This window comes from Cryptomeria japonica, chromosome 8, assembly GCF_030272615.1.
Source record: "Cryptomeria japonica chromosome 8, Sugi_1.0, whole genome shotgun sequence".
In the NCBI taxonomy this organism is placed as follows: Eukaryota; Viridiplantae; Streptophyta; class Pinopsida; order Cupressales; family Cupressaceae; genus Cryptomeria; species Cryptomeria japonica.
In genome coordinates this window covers 640,353,472-640,373,726 of record NC_081412.1, presented here as the reverse complement: position 1 = coordinate 640,373,726, position 20,255 = coordinate 640,353,472, and the positions used below count along the sequence as shown (strand labels likewise).

The window sequence follows — 20,255 nt, the reverse complement described above, 5'->3', positions numbered from 1 at the left end:
ATTCGTAGGCAAAGAGTGGAAGATTTAGTTGCTGCCAAAGATTTTGTAGTAGAATTAGAAGATGCTTTAATTAATGCGGGTAAGTGGAAGAGAGAAATTCAAACTGCTACTTCACAGTCATCAACTTCCACAACTTCATCTGACCCTAAAATCCAGAGACTGATGAATGATGTAATTGCTCTCAAAAGGCAGCTACCTAAGGCTAGTACTTCCTATCCTCAGCCTTATCAAGATGTTCCAAGAAGAATTAATTAGCAACCTACCCTTATGCAGAGGGTAAATTAACATAATTTAACCAACTGTTGGTTTTCATTGGTTTCATACTGGGGGAACATGAGTATTTGTTAATAAATTTTGGGGAATCCAATCCATTAACTAACAGTAGCTAAGGTGGAAGAGGTGTCAACCAAAGATCCCAAGGAGGATCCAAGTTGGTAAAGAAAAGTGGGGATTCCAATAGCAAGAGCAGCTATAGAGGAAGGAGATTTAGCAACTCTAATAGAGGAAGGTCTAGTGGATTAGGAAGAGGGTCCTATTTCTCAACAATGAAGTGCTACAATTGTCATCAACTTGGACACCCAACCTATAGATGCCCTGAGAAGCCTTCTTCATCCCAAGGAGGTGAAAGAAGAGTGAGTTATATTCAAGAATATGCAGCAAATGTGAAGACACCAAAGGTGAGCTTAGATTCTGAGGTTGGGGAGAAACTCATGATAAGAAGAGTTTTGATCAAAGAAGTGGTAAAGGAGGAACCTAGTCAAAGAAGATCCTTGTTTAGGATAAAGTGAAAGATCATGGGTAAGGTGTGTAGAGTGGTGGTGGATTCAGGATCCACAAATAACATAGTGTCAGAAGAAGCAGTAAGAAAACTCAAACTACAAAGAATCCCACATAGTGATCCTTATAGGGTTACTTGGCTCAACAAGGGGCAACATGTTTTGGTGAATGACAAAACTTGGTTGGAGTTCACCATAGGAGGCTGCAAAGACAAGATTTTGTGTGATATCTTGCCAATGGATGCATGCCACCTACTCCTAGGTAGACCTTGGCAATTTGATAGAATAGCAATACACCATGGAGAAAATAATTCCTACACCTTTCAAAAAGATGGAGTTACTTATAAAATTCAGTCCATAGGAGATGAAGAAGAGAGCATATCTAAGGGTTCAAATGTGCTATTAGTTGGTGAGAAGGAGTTCATGAACACTCTCAAAGAAGATGAAGGAGTGGGTTTTGCACTTGTTGTGAAACCAAAAGAGGAAAAGAAGGAAAAGAAGGTTTGTATCCTCGATGAAGTGCAACAAATACTCAATCAGTTCAAGGAGATCATAAGTGATGGAACACCTACTACTTTCCCCCTCAACGAGCCATAAGTCATCAAATTGACTTCATACCCAGAGCCTCATTGCCTAATAAAGTAGCCTACAAAATGACACCAGACCATAACAAAGAAGTGGCTAAGAAAATCCAAGAACTTTTGGATAATGGTCTGATAAGAAAGAGCATCAGCCCATGTGTAGTTCCCACCATTTTGGCACCAAAGAAGGGAAGTACTTGGAGGATTTGTATTAACTCAAGAGCCATCAACCAGATTACAATCAGGTATAGGTTTCCTATTCCAAGAATTGAAGATTTGATGGATTGTTTAGGGGGTGATAAGTATTTCACCAAGATAGACCTCAAGAGTGGCTACCACCAAATCAGAATCAAGGAGGGGGATTAGTGGAAGACAACAATCAAAACCATAGGAGGTCTTTATGAATGGCTTGTTATGCCATTTAGACTCACAAATGCCCCTAGAAGATTCTTGAAACTCATGAATGAAGTGTTGAAAGATTACATTGGTAAATTTCTTGTTGTTTATCTAGATGACATCCTGATTTTTAGTAAGTTTAAAGAAGAACATCTTAGGCATATAGAGATTGTATTGAAGAAATTATGTGATAAGCAACTAACTATGAATTTGGAGAAATGTGAGTTCATGAAATATGAGCTGGTATATCTTGGGTTTGTAATCTCAAGTGGTGATTTGAGGATGGATACCTCAAAGGTGGGAGCAATAATCAGCTGGCCTACACCTAAAACAACAAGTAAAGTGAGGATTTTTCATGGTTTGGCATAGTTTTACAAGAAGTTCATCAGAGGGTTCAGTGAGATATGTGCACCTATGATTGATACAATCAAAGAAGGTGTAAAGACTAAGTTTTAGTGGAAAAAAGAGGCACAAAAGGGATTTGAACTCTTGAAGACAAGGGTGGCTGCTCAACCTGCCCTTGTTTTCCCAAGATTTTACAAACTCTTCACCATTGAATGTGATGCAAGCAACATAGCGGTTGGAGCAGTCCTAAGTCAAGACAATAGACCGGTTACATTTTTTAGTGAAAAGCTCAATGAAGCCAAGAAAAGGTATTCTTCCTATGATTTGGAATTATATGCACTTGTTCAATCACTTAGAAAATGGAGGCATTACTTATTGCCTAAAGAATTTATGGTTTATACTAATAACCAAGCTCTTAGTTTCCTCAACTCCCAAGAAAAGTGAAATCATAGACATATCAAATGGGTAGAGTATTTGAAATCTTATACTTTTACCATTAAAAATAAGAAAGGTAAATGTAATAAGGTTGCTAACAATTCAAGAAGTGCAACTCAAGAGAATTGGAATTGATAGTTTCAAGGTGCTATACCAAGATGATGAAGATTTTGCTAATATCTACATGGTTTTCCAGGAGTTCAAGAATCATTTTCATAGTGAATATGCAGATTTTAGTTTGCAAGATGGTCTTTTATTTAAAGGAGGACAACTTTGTGTGCAAGAAGGGTCCATGGGAGAGAACTTGATGCAAGAGAAGCACAATGGTTGCTTAAGTGGTCATTTTGGGTTGAATAAAACCTTGGAACTTGTTCAAAGATTCTACTATTGGCCAAAGTTGCAAAGGGATATGAAGAAGTATGTTGAACAATGTGTTGTTTGTCAAAAGAAAAGGGAACCTCTTCTAATTCTGGACTCTATCAGCCATTACCTATCCAAAACCGAGCATGGGAGTGTGTAAGTATGGATTTTGTTGTTGGTTTATCCAAGACAAAAATTGGATTTGATAGTATCTATGTTGTAGTAGATAGATTTAGTAAAATGGCCCATTTCATTCCATGTAAGGTGACTCATTATGCTAGCCATATTGCTCATTTGTTTTTCAAGGAAGTCATTAGAATCTATGGTTTGCCAATCAGCATAGTGTCATATAGAGATACCAAATTCATTGGTCATTTTTGGAAAACTTTATGGTAGAGATTGGGTACTAAATTATCTTTTAGCTCAGCATACCATCCCCAAACGGATGGCCAAATAGAGGTGGTAAATAGGACACTTGGGAAATTTCTCATATGTTTGACAAAGGAGTATGGGCAAGCTTTGAATCAGATTATCCACCAAGCTGAATTTGCTTATAATGATAGTGTGAATAGATCAACCTAAAAGAGTCCTTTCGAGGTAGTTTATGGGATTCATCCAAGAGGTGTGTTGGAGCTTAGAGACCTTGGAATTATGGAGCAAAGGAGTGGACATGTTGTTGACATGGCTCAGTCCATGAAGGAGATCCATGAGCAAGTTAGGCAGGCTTTACAAGAAAACTCTCAAAGGATCAAGGACAAAATGGATGAAAAGAGGAGGAATGTACAATTTATTGTTGGTGACCTGGTAATGGTCCACTTGAACAAAGAAATAATTCAAAAAGGTGTCCCTAGAAATCTTAAAATGAGAAGGATTGGACCTTGTAAGGTCTTGGCTAAGTATGGGCAAAATGCTTACAAAATTGATCTACATGGGGACATAGCTTTGTCTCTTATTTTCAATGTTGCAGACTTGGTGCAGTAAAAAGACACAATTCTAGAGGAAGACACTGGAGTTTAAGATGTCTCTTAGTCACTTTTAGATCTGCCTTTACCACCTCCAAGCATGCTACAAGCCTAGAAGGTGTTGGATTCAAGAATCCACAAGAAGACTAGGCACACCACCTACATGGAGCATTTGATTAAATGGTAGCATTTTCTAGAATATGAGGCTACTTGCATACCTGTAGAAGACTTTCCAAAGTTTCTAATTGATCTCTCTTTGTTGCCAAAAGGAGTCACTTGACTTTTTTCTCATTGGGGGTGTATGGTGCAGGAGCACCTAGATTTCTTGATGAATTTTCACAATTTTGGAGTGAATGATCCTGATTGGGTCAATGAGTAAATAAATGACTATTGACAAGTCCAAAAGTGTGTTTTAAGGTAATTTGTAGTTTTATTGTCTCTAGTTTTAACTTATTTTCTCAGTTTTCGCCAATGTGCCTTTGTAAGCCTAAAATCGCATCACATAGCAAAATTGTGTAAAACTCCTTGTAAGGCCTCATAAGGCTTTTAGAAATGTTTGTTTGATGTTAGGAAACCATCCTAGGGGGTTTAGAGTGTAGATATGCACAAGTTACAAAAATGCATTGCGGAGGAAAAGTTGTCATGTTTGCTTGACAACATTTTGCAACAATGTGAGCAATTTTTGAAAAAATGCTCAAATCGGTGGTTAGAAGTCTAATGGGTGGTTGCTTGTGAGTGAATAGGCATATATAAAGCCTTTCAAAACATTTTAAGGGACTTGGAAGATCCAAATAATCAAATTCCTCAATAAGCAACTTCAAGCATTTTCTTGTTTTTACAAAATTTGGCAAATTACTTATTCTAGCATGTACTAGATAGATTAGATTCGATAATGTACCTTCATGGGTGCTTATTCTATGCTCATGTGGTTCTTAGAAAACACTTGTGACATTTATTTGTGCATATCTAACTAGTGTTTTGAAATTCTTCCTTGTTTTACTGCTCTTGGCCTCAATAAGGGGTTAAAGCCCAAAAGAATGACTCCAACTTGAATTTACTTTATGGTTTCCCTATGCCCTTAGGGATTTGAGTAATGGAGTCTGTAAATAGTTTAAATATCTTATTTTGTGTCTTGGAAGTTGCTTGGAATCATTTTGCATTCATGCCCTAGGCGAGCTTTGCCATAGCCCGGCTAGGAGAATGACTGCTATTTTCATTATTGCTTGCAGGGGTGATCAAAGCCAATAGTTCCAAGTGATTGGAATTGTAGTAGGATGTTGGACAATGATTCAGTGTGAGTATGGAGGTCTGATAGAGGGTGGAGATCAGTCAACCCCATTGTTGAAAGCATATAAATCTTAAACCCTTAGAAAGTGTCATTTTAGGGTTCGTACCTATACGGATGTACCAGGCCACCTCATCCCCTAAATCCTCAAGAGTGTCCAAATGGGTATCCAGATCACAAAATTTTTTAGGGGGTCTTTTGGATTTTTTTGAGAAAATGAGCAAAAATTGAGAAAAGAGGGCTAAAACGGGCTCATAGGGCTACAACGCCCAAATAAAAGGAATCTTGAAGGAAATAAGAAAATGAAAGGGAACAAACTCAAAAAACCACATGGTAGGAGTTGTCAAACCATCTAAGACTCCTCCTAGTCCCCTGTAAGTGAAGGATAAGGAATTAGACATATTGATGGTTGGACTTACTCCCGTGAGTCCTAACCTTGATTGAGTAACTAGAGAAAACACACTTGTAGAGAGTTCTCCAAAGGAGTTTGGGGGTTGGTGTTGGTTCAAATAAGGAAGCCCACAATGAGACCTATTCCTTATGTGTGAGTCAAATTGCACTTCTTTGTGAGAGTCTCCCTATTAAGGCCCTATCAGAAGGGTAAATATCTGACTTCCTTGGTACCAAGTGGTTCTAATTTGCAAAGATCGAGGATTGCAAAGCTGTAATAGAAGGCCACAATTGATTGAGTCTGATAACAAGAGAGATATTTAAAAAAAAAGAAATGCATTCTGAAACCTCCTTGCCTAAAACCACTTCCAAAATAGAGGAAGCATAGGGGAGGCATTTCATAGGATGATTTGAGCATCCCATTGTGGGTTTCTGGAGAAAATTTATAAAAGAAATCTTGAGAAAAGATTTTATGGAAGCATTATCCTTTGACACATGAGGTCACATTTTTTGTGGGGAGGGAAAATTTAAGTTAGAAATGCCTATAACGAGCTTGCAGATAGGGGAGCCATCACTTGTAGATCTGTTAATAAGGGAGCCAATGCTACCAATCACAGGCGAGAGATGAAATTTTGAATTTTGGGGAAGGGAGGCCATAAATGATAATGGAAAGATACAATAACAATATTATTATAAACTCTATTTTCCTGAGCGATCAGGGCTCTTTCCTTGCTTAACTAATAAAAAATGATATTATTATAAATAATAAAATATAATTTATATTCAAATTAAATTGTATATTAAATTTGATATTTAAAAATGATTAGAATATTGTAATAATCTATTAAAAATAATAATTTAAAGCAATGATTAAAATAAAAACAATTATCATGTTAAAAATAAATATAGTTATTTAATAGAATTCTAATATATTTTGTTGGAATCATAATATTATCTACATGTGTAAATCATTTACATGTATGCTTATGCTATTGTAATATCTTGTAATGTAAACTATTAAATTAGGAAAATCATTAGTTAAAGAAAGAATTACATATCATACAGAATTCATATTTTAGTTTTGATGAGGAAAACATGGCATAAACATTTTAACAAGGTTGATTTTGCTAGATCCATGAAGGAATTAACTATTTCTACATGGAATTATGATCTATTCTTGATTTTTTTAGCTTTGCAATATAACAACTCATCAATTTTCTATGCCTACTTTTATTAATTTTATATTTAAATTATAATTTTCTTCAATTAAGCAAATTATATGAATAATAAATATTTAAAATTTAAATAAAGTGATTTTATGATTAAAATATTAATAATTATTAAATATTATTGAGTTCTATATCTCCTCAAATTTTTCAAATGACTTTCTTGCTCTTTGTTGAAACCCTTCTACATCCTAACATTAGCTATGCTACTAGTTCGTTGTTTGTTCTTGTTTCATTGTCTACTAGTTTGCAATTTGCTACTAGTTTTTCATATGATTTTAGTTTGCAACTTGTTGTTGGTTTGTGTTGTCAATCGCTATTGGTTTGATGCCTATCAATAGTTTACTATTTTTGTCTATTGTTGGTTCACTGCCAGTGAATAGTGAAGTCCTTGTTGTTATATATATTCTACCTTTATGTTCTGGTTCTTTGCATGTGGATGCCCCTGCTTCTCACCCGACATCCCTTTCCTATGCTAAGGTGGCAAGGTCTTCTAGTAGTAGACCCTCTTCTACTCATACTCATCCTTCTCATAGTGGCAAACCCTTGTGTTTTTTATCTTCCTCCCCTTCTATTATTTGTCAACAAGAGGTGCTAGAAAAAGAAGAGCACTTCTCTCATTTTTCCCTTATCTGCAAGTTCAATGATTTATGGCCTTCCCTTCCAAATTTGAGAAAATGAGTTTTAGATTCTTGGAGGCCCATTATTTGCAATAGGATTGAACTTCATCCTACTATTAAGGGTTTTTTGTGGCAGCCTTTTAATCTAAGGGTGATAAGGCTGAAGTGTTGGAACGTGATGTTTGGTTGTGGGGTAAGCATTGACTTTTTCTTAGGTGGTTCCCTTCCTTCAAACCTCTTTCTAAATCTATTAGTATTTTTGTACTTTGGTTAGAGTTCCTAACTCATCTCTTCAATACTAGAATAAATCTTCCTTTAAACATTTTGGAAATTCTATTGGTAGTTTTATTATGGTAGATGCTTCTTCTTTTGCCTATGATCATCCTACATTTTCCTGCATTCTTGTGGATATTGATACATCAAAAGAGTTTCCTAAAGAGGTCATCTTGATTGTTGGGGGTAGACAGTGGTCTCATATTCTTGATTATGGTGGTCTCTTTTTTTACTATAGGAAATGGTTTTCTATCGGTGATCTAGTTGTCTATTGTCAGAGATTTTATCGTAATGACATGACATGGTGAAAAAATACTCTTCGTGAGCATCTTATTATGGGAGAATTTTTTAATCTTGAGGATTAGAAAGTGGCTTTGAAAGTTATAGCTATTTCAATTATTCCTGATGGTCCTATTGAGAGACATGTGAATTTGACTTTGCCACTCGAGCTTATTATGGCTTGCTTGCATGATGATTTGCCTATGTTTTCTTCTCTAGTCTCTCTACCTTTAGAGCCTTTGACAACTTGTCCTCCTACTTCCCTTTTCTTTATACATTCGAAGGATGATATTTTGTGGGTGGTTTTGTAGTGTAGGAAGAGAAGTCTTCCTAAGAATAACCATACTTCTCTACCCTTGGTTAAGGGTGCTCGTGATGATGAGAAGGTTCCTAAGGTGGTTTAGTTTCTATCTTTTTGGTCCTTTAGCTTTTTTTAAAGGGTTTGAGGAGCCCTTCAAAACATGTTTGTGGTTGGTTCGTTGGCTATTGGTTTGTAGAATTTGGCTTTCTGCTATGTGCCTAATGATTGTTGTTTAATATAGCTTATCTTGTACATCAGCTATTCATTTTTTAAAAGAGTTTCAAGATCCCTTCAAAACCTATTTTACCCCTAACAAAATAATTATTAAATATACCTTAAAATAAAGAATATGATAATAGTACTATTAAAAAAGAAAGTAATTTAAAAAAAAAAGTCAAATCTATTTTCTAGGTAAAGAAAATATTTATATAGTAATTAATATATTAGACATACATCAAAACTACACAAATATTTTTCACTGTTTAGCAATAGCTGGAAAGTACAACCTGACACATTGACTTTTACATATGGAATCTCTCCTCACCGACCCATAATGTGTCACCGTTTAGACTCATACCAAGATATTATACCGAATTTTGGGGATTGTACCTCTATATATGTGCAATCTTGTGATACATCTCCATCCCTCTAATCCGAAGAAGGCATTGATTTTGATCGCTTCGAAGAGACGGAGAGGAAAGTCTTTCTATAGGAGTTTTCTTTTCTTTCTTATTTGAAAAATTGCAGTATATCAGTACTATTTTGAAGGTACTAAATCTTCTCTCTTTAAAATACTTTTTTAAAGAGTTGCAGTGTAACCTAGTCATTTGGAAGATATTAAGTCTTCAGTCTTTAGATTGTGTATTTTTTATATATTTGTATTCATGTTATTGATTTTTCTTTCATAATATTTCTGCCAGATTTAGCTATACTTTCTTTTTACAACTATCTATATTTTGAAAGGCTGAAATTTTCTTGTTTTGGGTGCCACATGATATACAAGAATTCAGGAGGTGGGCTTGTTGTAGTCTGAGGACTCTTTTATGAGATTTCTCTTACTATTACATGGAAGGTATGAGATCTCAGTAGTTATTGACTTGTATAATTTTTTATCATTTTTCTTCCCTAAACCCCATGGTTTTATTATAGATTTGATTGAAGCTTCGTTTATTATTGTCTTTCGTGTTCTTTTGTTTGATCTTTCTTTTGCAATTGCCGTTGCTTTGTCTATATCTGATTTGTGTGTTCCATCTTTTGTGGAACTCCTTGGACTTTTCTAGTTTCACTGTGTTATCCATGTCGTTCCTCTGTAACATGTTTGAGATCCCTGTCAAAAACTGATTTTTATTCTTATAAAAACATAGATCATCTCATCTCAAGCAGTGTCTTGAGATATATCTTCTATCTAGAACCACCATGGTTTAGGATCCTGTAATATTGCCGTAAAATGGAGTTGGTTGTAAAAATTTCATATCAAGATGGCTAAGAAATAGTCTTCATTGAGATTATTGTTACTGCATCGAGTTTCTTCATGATCTTGTTTTCTGAGAGAGATATTGTTCTTTTAATGAACTTTAAATTTTAATTTTAGGTTGGATCTCAGTATTCTTTTTATTATTTAGATGTATCGTTGACAGTCACTAAGCTATGGATTCTAATACTAAATTCCTTTCCGTGGCCTACATTTGCAGAATCCAATAGTGAGAACTTGATGGCTCCCAAAAACAAGTCCAACATTTCGTTTGATAAAAAAAGTTCAATCTACCGCGGAGTTACTAGGTGTGTTTATATTTACTTTTATAGATACAGAAAGAGATTTTCTGATAGATTCAAATGTTAGTTTGAAGTAATATTATGTTAGATTCAATGCAGGCAGAAATGGACAGGGAGATATGAAGCTCATCTGTGGGACAACAGCTGCCCAATAGAGGGTCATACTCGTAAGGGTAAACAAGGTTAGTTTTGTGAATCTCTATTCTAATAAGTTATGCATTAAACCCTTTCCATTCTACAGGCCTAGATGGGTTCCAGTAGAAATTAAAACAGGTATGTTTAGAAAGTTATTTGTATGGATCAATTCTTTGAAGCGAAATCTCTGAGATATCTTTGATGGGCTTCTTTTAAGGATGTGAGAGAATCTTATAAACAAGTGGGTTATGTTTTGAAACAAGATCTCCAATATGTTTTTTTTTCCTCTTTATGAACATTATACACAAGTTCCTTCTTAAAAGTACATATATAACAACTAGGTTATTCATACTTTGGTTACTAATTTGAGTATTTAACCGTCTTACTGTGATTCTTCAATTCTGGATAATGATTGGATTCTCCAGTCTATCTCGGTAAGCAGATGCTTTTAATTGGTTTTAACATTCATTAAGTGATTCGAATTCACTCTGTGGAATTCCAGATCTGTAATTTAACTGTCCATCTGTGTAATGCAGGCGGATTTGATCAGGAGGAAAAAGCAGCCAGAGCTTACGATCTGGCAGCTCTGAAGTATTGGGGGCCATCAATTTTGACAAACTTTCCGGTATAATTTTTCTATATGTTTCAGATCTATTCTATCTGCCGATATTCTACTTTCTGTGAGAAAATGCGTTTGGTACTCATTCTACTTTCCCCATGAAATGCCGAGCATGCTAAAATTGTATAACATGTCTTTCCGGTATAAAAGACTCGAGATTTTGCTGTAATTCAGCCTTTGTGTGTAGTTAGTCTTATCTTTTTATACTTTTTACTTAATATTTTTGACCTTCTGTATCAAATGCAGATAGAAAATTATGAGACAGAGTTGAAAGAGATGAAGAACATGTCAAAGCAAGGATATATTCAATCTATTAGGAGGTAATTAGGTTTCCTCCCACCTATGCATCCATAGGGGTTAGGCAGATAATGTATAGAGCACTAAGTATGGAGAAAGATCTCAGTGAGTATCATTATTGTTTTCTTGTGTATTAAAGATTACATCAATTTGGATCAAAATCTGTAATAGGCCACAAACAGTTTCATAGGGACCCATTATAATGTTTAATTGGATTTATGTTTATACATTCTAGAGCGTAGATATATAATTTTTTCAGTTTATGATTTTGGTATGAATTATTTTTTAATTTATTTTTATACCTTTTTAAGAAACATAATCTTTGTAGTTCATGATCTTAGTATGAATTATTTCTGAATTCCTTGAATTTGTGTTTATACATTCTAAAACTTAAACATATGATTAACTGTTTTTAAATTTGACTGAGTAACTTTTTTTCTCAAACCCTTACCAAATGTCAATTTTGCAGGAGTAGCAATGGCTTTTCTAGGGGGAGATCAGCCTACCGCGGAGTGACACGGTTTGGATTTAATAATTTAGTTGAATGAACTTATAGTCTTATCTTAAACATTACTACGAAAGGATGAAACTAATTTAAATTTCACTGAGATAAGCTGACTAACATAAAAAGCCACCATTGACCTAATGTAGCTGTACAAATCCATGATATGGCTTGGCAGACATCATAACAAGGGAAGGTGGCAGGCTAGGATTGGGAAGCATGATGGGAACAAAGATTTGTATCTTGGAACATTCAGTGAGCACATCTTTCTAAGTTTGTAGTATAATGTTTCAAATGAATGCTTGTACAGTATATTGAACTATAATTAAATGTCAATGCATCCAATAATCAAACCAGATGAAAAGGCTAATGATTCCTGTTTTAACTTACAGCCAGTCAGGAAGAGGCAGCCGAGGCTTATGACATTGCTGCCATCAAATTCAAAGGAGAAAACGCTGTTACAAACTTTGACACAAGCAGATATGATGTAAAAGCCATAATGAACAGCACGCTACCTGTAGAAAGGAAAGAAAAGGGAGCTAGAATCGAAGTAGAAGATAAGGAAAGTAATGGGGACAAATATGATTTTCCATCCAATATGTTTGGCTTAAGGCCTACAACCATTACTGTGGAAAGCAATGGGAAAATATCTTCTCGCACAGACTGTATTGCACCCACAGCTATTAATTGGAGAACTATGGCAACTACCCATGGACTGGTGATGGGAGGTTCCTCTCTTCCATCACACAGTTCACTAGAAGCTTTTGGAAACATGCTGTCTTTGGGTACCTTCACATTCTGCTCTCCTGGGCAGTCCTCAGGACTTGTGAGAGGTGTTCACGAGAACACAATGCCTGATAGCAACTGGATAACATCCTCCCTTCAGGATTCAGAAAGTGCGCCTAGTGCAGGAGCAGCATGTCAACCTCCTATTATGTTCAATATCTGGGGTGATACAAGAATGTCAAAATCATAGTATTTTGAAATTTTACAGTATATCTAACCTTTCAAGATTTCTCGACATTTTGTATTTTTCAGAGTGTGCTGTCTTAAACTTGTCTTCTGAACACTTTAAAACTTATTTTACATTTTGAAGACCTCGATCTGATCCGTTCAAATATATCTAATGTCGGAGGAGCTTTCTCTCCTCATTATGTTGCAGGTTGAACTTTCAAGAAAAGCAAAGTTTTTGGACCCATTTTGTTGTGACTTCCCTCCCCCGTCTAGTGAGGCCTGTTCCTTAGGAATATTTAGTGTGAGAGAAGCTTTCTCTTCATTTTATGCAATATGTTGAACACTCTTGTAATGCAAAGTTTAGAACTATATTGTTGTCACCTCTTTTCACTGTGTGCTTTGTATAAAGGGTGAATATGGTTGGGAACAGATTTAATAGTATACAAACCGTTCTTTAACAATAATATTTAATTATGATTGCAATATGTGGTTTAGAATTACAATTTAGAACCATTACTGTGGAAAGCAATGGGAAAATATCTTCTTGCACAGACTGCATTGCACCCACAGCTATTAATTGGAGAACTGTGGCAACTACCCATGGACTGGTGATGGGAGGTTCCTCTCTTCCATCACACAGTTCACTAGAAGCTTTTGGAAACATGCTGTCTTTGGGTACCTTCACATTCTGCTCTCCTGGGCCTTCCTCAGGACTTGTGAGAGCTGTTCACGAGAACACAATGCCTGATAGCAACTGGATAACATCCTCCCTTCAGGACTCAGAAAGTGCGCCTAGTGCAGGAGCAGCATGTCAACCTCCTATTATGTTCAATATCTGGGGTGATACAAGAATGTCAAAATCATAGTATTTTTCAATATGATTCTAGCTCTCATATTTTATAGTGTACTGTTTTATGATATTTTTGAAACTTATTTTTATCATGTTTTAAACATTTTGAAGATCTGGATCTGAAATTTTACAGTATACCTAACCTTTCAAGATTTCTCAACATTTTGTATTTTTCAGAGTGTGCTGTCTTAAACTTGTCTTCTGAACACTTCAAAACTTATTTTACATTTTGAAGACCTCGATCTGATCCGTTCAAATATATCTAATGTCGGAGGAGCTTTCTCTCCTCATTATGTTGCAGGTTGAACTTTCAAGGAAAGCAAAGTTTTTGGACCCATTTTGTTGCGACTTCCCTCCCCCGTCTAGTGAGGCGTGTCCCTTAGGAATATTTAGTCTGAGAGAAGCTTTCTCTTCATTTTATGCAATATGTTGAACACTCTTGTAATGCAAAGTTTAGAACTATATTGTTGTCACCTCTTTTCACTGTGTACTTTGTTTCAAGGGTGAATATGGTTGGGAACAGATTTAATAGTATACAAACCGTTCTTTAACAATAATATTTAATTATGATTGCAATATGTGGTTTAGAATTACAATTTAGAACCATTACTGTGGAAAGCAATGGGAAAATATCTTCTTGCACAGACTGTATTGCACCCACAGCTATTAATTGGAGAACTATGGCAACTACCCATGGACTGGTGATGGGAGGTTCCTCTCTTCCATCACACAGTTCACTAGAAGCTTTTGGAAACATGCTGTCTTTGGGTACCTTCACATTCTGCTCTCCTGGGCAATCCTCAGTACTTGTGAGAGCTGTTCACGAGAACACAATGCCTGATAGCAACTGGATAACATCCTCCCTTCAGGATTCAGAAAGTGCGCCTAGTGCAGGAGCAGAATGTCAACCTCCTATTATGTTCAATATCTGGGGTGATACAAGAATGTCAAAATCATAATATTTTTCAATATGATTCTAGCTCTCATATTTTATAGTGCACTGTTTTATGATATTTTTGAAACTTATTTTTATCATGTTTTAAACATTTTGAAGACCTGGATCTGAAATTTTACAGTATATCCAACCTTTCAAGATTTCTCAACATTTTGTATTTTTCAGAGTGTGCTGTCTTAAACTTGTCTTCTGAACACTTTAAAACTTATTTTACATTTTGAAGACCTCGATCTGATCCGTTCAAATATATCTAATGTCGGAGGAGCTTTCTCTCCTCATTATGTTGCAGGTTGAACTTTCAAGAAAAGCAAAGTTTTTGGACCCATTTTGTTGTGACTTCCCTCCCCCGTCTAGTGAGGCCTGTTCCTTAGGAATATTTAGTGTGAGAGAAGCTTTCTCTTCATTTTATGCAATATGTTGAACACTCTTGTAATGCAAAGTTTAGAACTATATTGTTGTCACCTCTTTTCACTGTGTGCTTTGTATAAAGGGTGAATATGGTTGGGAACAGATTTAATAGTATACAAACCGTTCTTTAACAATAATATTTAATTATGATTGCAATATGTGGTTTAGAATTACAATTTAGAACAAATTGATTGTATTGAAGTGTTTTTTTTGGGTTAAAGAATGCATTTTTTTATTTGTTTGACTTTATTAGTTTAATAAATATAATTATATGGTTATAATTTTATAAAAGCATTTTGTATTATGTATTGGAAATTTTTTAGCTAGAGTTTATATTTTTTCTTTAAATATGGAAACTTAGTTATGAATAATTAAAAAATATATGCAATATGTTAGTGTGAATAAGAGTGATTGTATTTTTTAGATTCAATTTTGTTCAATATTTTTGCATCAACATTTCAAATCACACCCTATTATCAATGAAGAGAGACAAAAGAATTAAATAAGATGTAGAGTTGTACACCTAGACCAGAAAAAAGAGAGGAAGAGACAGAAGAAGGAAGTAGAGCCAAAAGAATCAAATAATATTTAAATTAGGAAGGAAGCACAAGAATCGAGAGAGACCAAGAATGCAACATACTGGCAGATTGTCTAGTAAAATGATTATATGTTTGACCAATTAGTTGGGGAGGATATAAGTGGTTAGTTATTTATTTATTTTTTGTGTTGTAGGTCTTTCTTCCTTTGTAATCTTTGCTTGTGATTAATAAAATTTGAACCATTTTGTATGAAAAAATAAAAATTAAAAGAAAATTGAAAAAACAACTTAAAAAACAAAGCACCTAAGAGAGAACAAGAATAAGTAAATATGAGATAAAGAAATGAACAACCATAAAACTAAAAGAAATGGAAAACTTATACAATAAACATATTGTAAGAAATAAGAGATAAAATCTTTTGAAAACAAGAAAAAAAAATAGATGAAACAAATAAAAAATATGAAAGATATAATTAATGAATTAAAAAGAAGAAAACCTATATGATAAAAGGAATGAATAAGCAAAACAAATAAGACAAGATAAAAATATATTATTTTTTATACAATATCATATGTCCTTTACAATAATACATAAAAATATCAGAAATATGTAACAAGAATTCAAAAAATAAGAGGAAAAATATAAAGAAAGATGTAAAAATAGGAGAAAATATTTTTTTTAAAAGAAACAAAAATGGATGGCACAAAATAAATTTTCTGTCATTTTTATTTTATGCAATTGATTAAGGATATAAATTTTATATTTGTTTAAAAGATTATATCTTTAATTAAATCACATAAAATAAAAATAAAAACTAATAAATAAAACTATTATTGAATTTAGATACAAAAAAATTTCAATACTAAGGTCTAATTAGAATACTTGTAGCAACATCGAATAGAATATTTTCTAATTTCAATTAAGAAATTTTCTTTTAAATGTAATTAAATTTTAAGATTTTCTTCTGTATGCATAAACATTAAAAGCATTCATTGCTATCACAATTTATCATATTATATAATTGTATATGGTGAAAATGGATAACAATAATAACAATATTGAAAGGCTAAATGAATTCAACCACCAAACCCTAGCCTAACAATCAACAAAGATCCACCATAACATATGAAGATTACCTAAGACAATGCAAATCAAATGAAATCACAAAGATTATACCATCACATGTCCAATAGGGTTTTGATCTCCATTCTTCCTATCTCCATTGATCTTGCTTGATATATTTGCTCTCAGATTTTATGTGTACAAGAGCTCAACAAAGAACGGAATGTGGTTCCAAGTAGGATCGTAATATAGTCAATTGCATAAAAGATGATTAGCATGAATGATTAGGATGAATGATTAGAATGCATAGAATGATTAGGGTTTGATAATGAAGAAAGCATCTCCTTAAATAGAAGACACAATATGAAATGGAGGGATAAGATTGAGAGGTGTAAAAGGAGGTCGGCTATGATTAGAGGGTAGGTAAAAGAAATAATAAAATAATGAAATGGGTAGGTAGTGTATGAATTAAGAGATGAATGACATGTGTCATAGGTAGAAAAGGCTAATGAATTAATTAAATAAATAAAGATTTATTTAATTAATAGAAGAAGTGGGATCAATTAAATAAATAAAATATTTATTTAATTTAGGAAGAGGATAATTTAAATAAATAAATGTATTTATTTAAATGAGAAATAAGGCTAGAAGAGGATAAATGAATTAATTAAATAAATAAAGATTTATTTAATTAATAGAAGAATTAAGCTTAGATAATTAAATAAATAAAATATTTATTTAATTAGACATGACAATTTTAGGTGTCTACATTTTGCCCCTCTTTCAGACAATGCGGCTTGTCGCGTTGTTTCAAAGAAGATAAGATGAACTGCTACAAAGTTGCCCCAGAATGGGAATGATATGCCCCCTCGAGAGATTGGATGAAAATGTCTGGAAAGATCCCAGACAATCTCTCGATAAGAAAGAAAGGCTAGAATGGACTGACCGGATAAAGTGACAAAGTCACAGGATAATGAAGACTGACTCAGGAAATGAATGCGAGGCTAGGGTAGGCTATAAGATAGACCACGAGGGAAAATACATCCTCATTGTCATCTACACATTCACAAGAGCATATTGTAGAGCGAAAATAGAGTAGGAGCAGTCAGCAGCGATGGCTTTGGTTCACAGATTCGACCGTGTTCGTCGATTTCAGAGGCTAGCAGAGGCAGGAGAGCCAGTAAGTACCACAAAACCTCCTTGTACTTTGATGCATTTATTGTTGTCATTAATGCATGTTGAATAGGGTAATAAATGTGCTTAGACTAGGGTCCAAAAAGTGTCAAAAAACGTCCAGGCACGTCTGTGCAGAGCATAGGCACGTCTGTGTCAAGAAGGCGCGTCTGTGTTTTTCAGGCGCGTCTATGCGGTCTTTGAGCGCGTTTATGTTATGTAAGCGTGTTTGCGTTTGAAAAGTATGAATTTGCATCTTCTAGGTCAAATCGGCAGTTCTGTGATGAACATATGCTGTCGATTGGATAAGTTGCTAAGGGGATACACTCAAGCAGGTCCTCTAGGAAGACTAGGATAGATCAAGGCACTTTGTGATGAACATCAAGTACCAAGATAGAGTACTTTGTGATGAACACGAAGTACTGAAATATGAGCAGCACTTTGTGATGAACAGGGAGTGCAAATGTGAGTAACACTTTGTGATGAACAGGGAGTGTCACACACGTAGTACTTTGTGATGAATAGTGAGTACCACTAGGATAAATAGCAACACTTTGTGATGAACAGTGAGTGTCACTAGGGTAGATAGCCATATGCATTTAGATAGCGAGTAGCATTTTGTGATAAACAGTGAATGCCACTATAACTGACATGATTGAGTTGTTTGACTGCAGGAGTATTTGCCGATGCTAGAGTCACGGGAGAGATTCTCGTTGACATAGAGGTTGCAACTGGAGTTGTCGTTCGAGGACTGAGCTTCCATCGAGGAGATGGGCTTGAGACATGTACTATATGTGCCTGAGTTTCGGGCAAACATGGGTTTGCTAACTGCGCTGGCTGAGAGATGGCACTCTGAGACGTGCACGTTTCATCTGCCGATGGGTGAGATGACAGTCACCCTGGAGGATGTATATAGGATTATGTAGGTGCCGATTGATGGGGAGCTGATTCCGTACGATTGAGACGGAGACAGGGATGCCCTTAGATGAGTGTTCTAGGATCCAAGATTGGAGATGAGGGCAGGACACGTGGCATGGGATACCATGACATGGATAGGATTAGCACTACCAATAGTGTTGGCAGGAGTGATCAGTGAGTTCCTCTGTATCAGTTTTGTACCATTTTGTATAATGATGTAGACACGTGCGGGTGATTGTAGCCATATGATTTTGACATCATTGTATCATGACACTTTATATATATATATGAGATGATTCATCTTTGCGGCAGCTATATGCATGTGTACCTATGTGATGAGATGTTCTTATGTCATGCTTATGATATGGATGCAAATATGTATATGATGCAATGCAATTTTTTTTTATTTTATGTTTTATATGTGTATGCAGGATGAAAATGTGAATGTATGTAATGCAGATGAATATGATAATGCAAATGTAAATTGTGCTAACAGGTGTTGTGTGCAGGATGTGATGTAGTTGTGATATCTATATGTATGTATGAAATGCTTATATGTGGTAATGTAGGTGCAGCTACATGAAATGCAAATGTTTTTGGTGTGTCATTATACTCAGTCATGTGATAGCAGGCTGCGCGGACTCGAGAAGGACGATGGAAGTCAATCAAGAAAGGGGGGATGAAAGACAGAAGATATGAAAGTGAAAGAGCTTCTTGTGCATTATCATCATTGAGCTTTATTATGGTAAGTAGGTTATGACAATCGAGGCATATGTTCGACCCAGAAAGTCATTGTACCTGTTTGCATGGAGATAAGACAGTCACAAACAAGGAATGCCCTAGTTCACACTAGACTCACAGTGTCCTCATATCCTTGGACAAGTCATAGCATTACTAAGAGACAATCCATAGATAGAAAATACAAATAGGTGACGACACCCCATCCTCACCTTTCTAGTCAAAGACATCCTAGAGATAGAATCTCTAGTCAAAGACATCCTGAAAAAGCTAAAAGACATGTCACCAAAAAAAAAAAAAGATGAAATCAAAAGAAAACCAAGACTCGACACCAACATCCACTATAGTCCTCAAGTTTAGTGTCTCTTGTCACTTGTATAAGTCTTATTTTATTGTGGTCACAATGTTCACTTTCACAGAAAGGATAGATAGCACTGAACCATAATGTTGTCTGAGTCTGTTGAAATATTTGATTTGTTGAAGCCCATTGTTGTTGCTGTGTCTCATCTGAAACTGACTGAATCCATGAAACTGATACTTTATTGTGGAGAAGATGAAACTTTATTGCGGATCTGTGATGCAGATGTTGCTTTATTGCGGATTGTGCGCAGATAGACTGAAGAAAGCTGGAAGAAACTTTACTCCTTGAAACATGTGATGTTCTTAGTTCCACACCCATCACTAGACGTAGGATTTGCCTTAGCCACATATAGGGTCTGATTTGTTATGGATGGAAAGGGAGGCGAAAAGGGAGGTTTATTATGAATGGTTAACCAATCTTGGGTAGATCAATAACAAGCCATGATGGGAATGGGTAAGTTTATTATGAACAAATAGGTTGTGAGTGTGTGCAAAGTGAAATGATGAAAGAGAATCTTGAAGGAGGGAGGAGCAATGTCTCTACGCATGGCACTGGTGACCCAGTTTTCACCATGGTACTTGCCCAGGGCGCGACCGAAGTGGTTTTCACCGTTGGACAAAATTATTTCTCTTTACTTTTTTGATTTTTCAATGTTTTTTGTGTCACAAGGCGCCTGTTTGCCAGGTTTTCACCAAGTAACGATTTTTTTTTGTTTTATGATTTTTTTTTTTTGTATTTTTAA

The 20,255-nt window shown here is 35.1% G+C and overlaps 1 protein-coding gene across 1 annotated transcript; it reads left to right on the top strand.

Annotated features, from left to right (window-relative positions):
• The first annotated feature begins 8,889 nt into the window (after positions 1-8,889).
• On the top strand, positions 8,890-12,924 carry LOC131067711 (AP2-like ethylene-responsive transcription factor AIL5). The gene is made up of 10 exons (XM_058002832.2): positions 8,890-8,997; positions 9,233-9,301; positions 9,921-10,008; positions 10,102-10,184; positions 10,563-10,571; positions 10,674-10,762; positions 11,003-11,076; positions 11,523-11,573; positions 11,734-11,810; positions 11,948-12,924. Exons 2-10 carry the CDS (start codon positions 9,295-9,297, stop codon positions 12,529-12,531), a joined length of 1,062 nt encoding a protein of 353 aa, XP_057858815.2. The 5' UTR covers positions 8,890-8,997; positions 9,233-9,294; the 3' UTR covers positions 12,532-12,924.
• The last annotated feature ends 7,331 nt before the right edge of the window (positions 12,925-20,255 follow it).

Excerpts from the sequence above, each read along its gene's own strand:
- LOC131067711 (XM_058002832.2), top strand. Across the intron at positions 10,009-10,101 it reads ATCTACCGCGGAGTTACTAG|GCAGAAATGGACAGGGAGAT; the intron begins GTGTGTTTATAT and ends GATTCAATGCAG. Across the intron at positions 11,077-11,522 it reads TATATTCAATCTATTAGGAG|GAGTAGCAATGGCTTTTCTA; the intron begins GTAATTAGGTTT and ends TCAATTTTGCAG.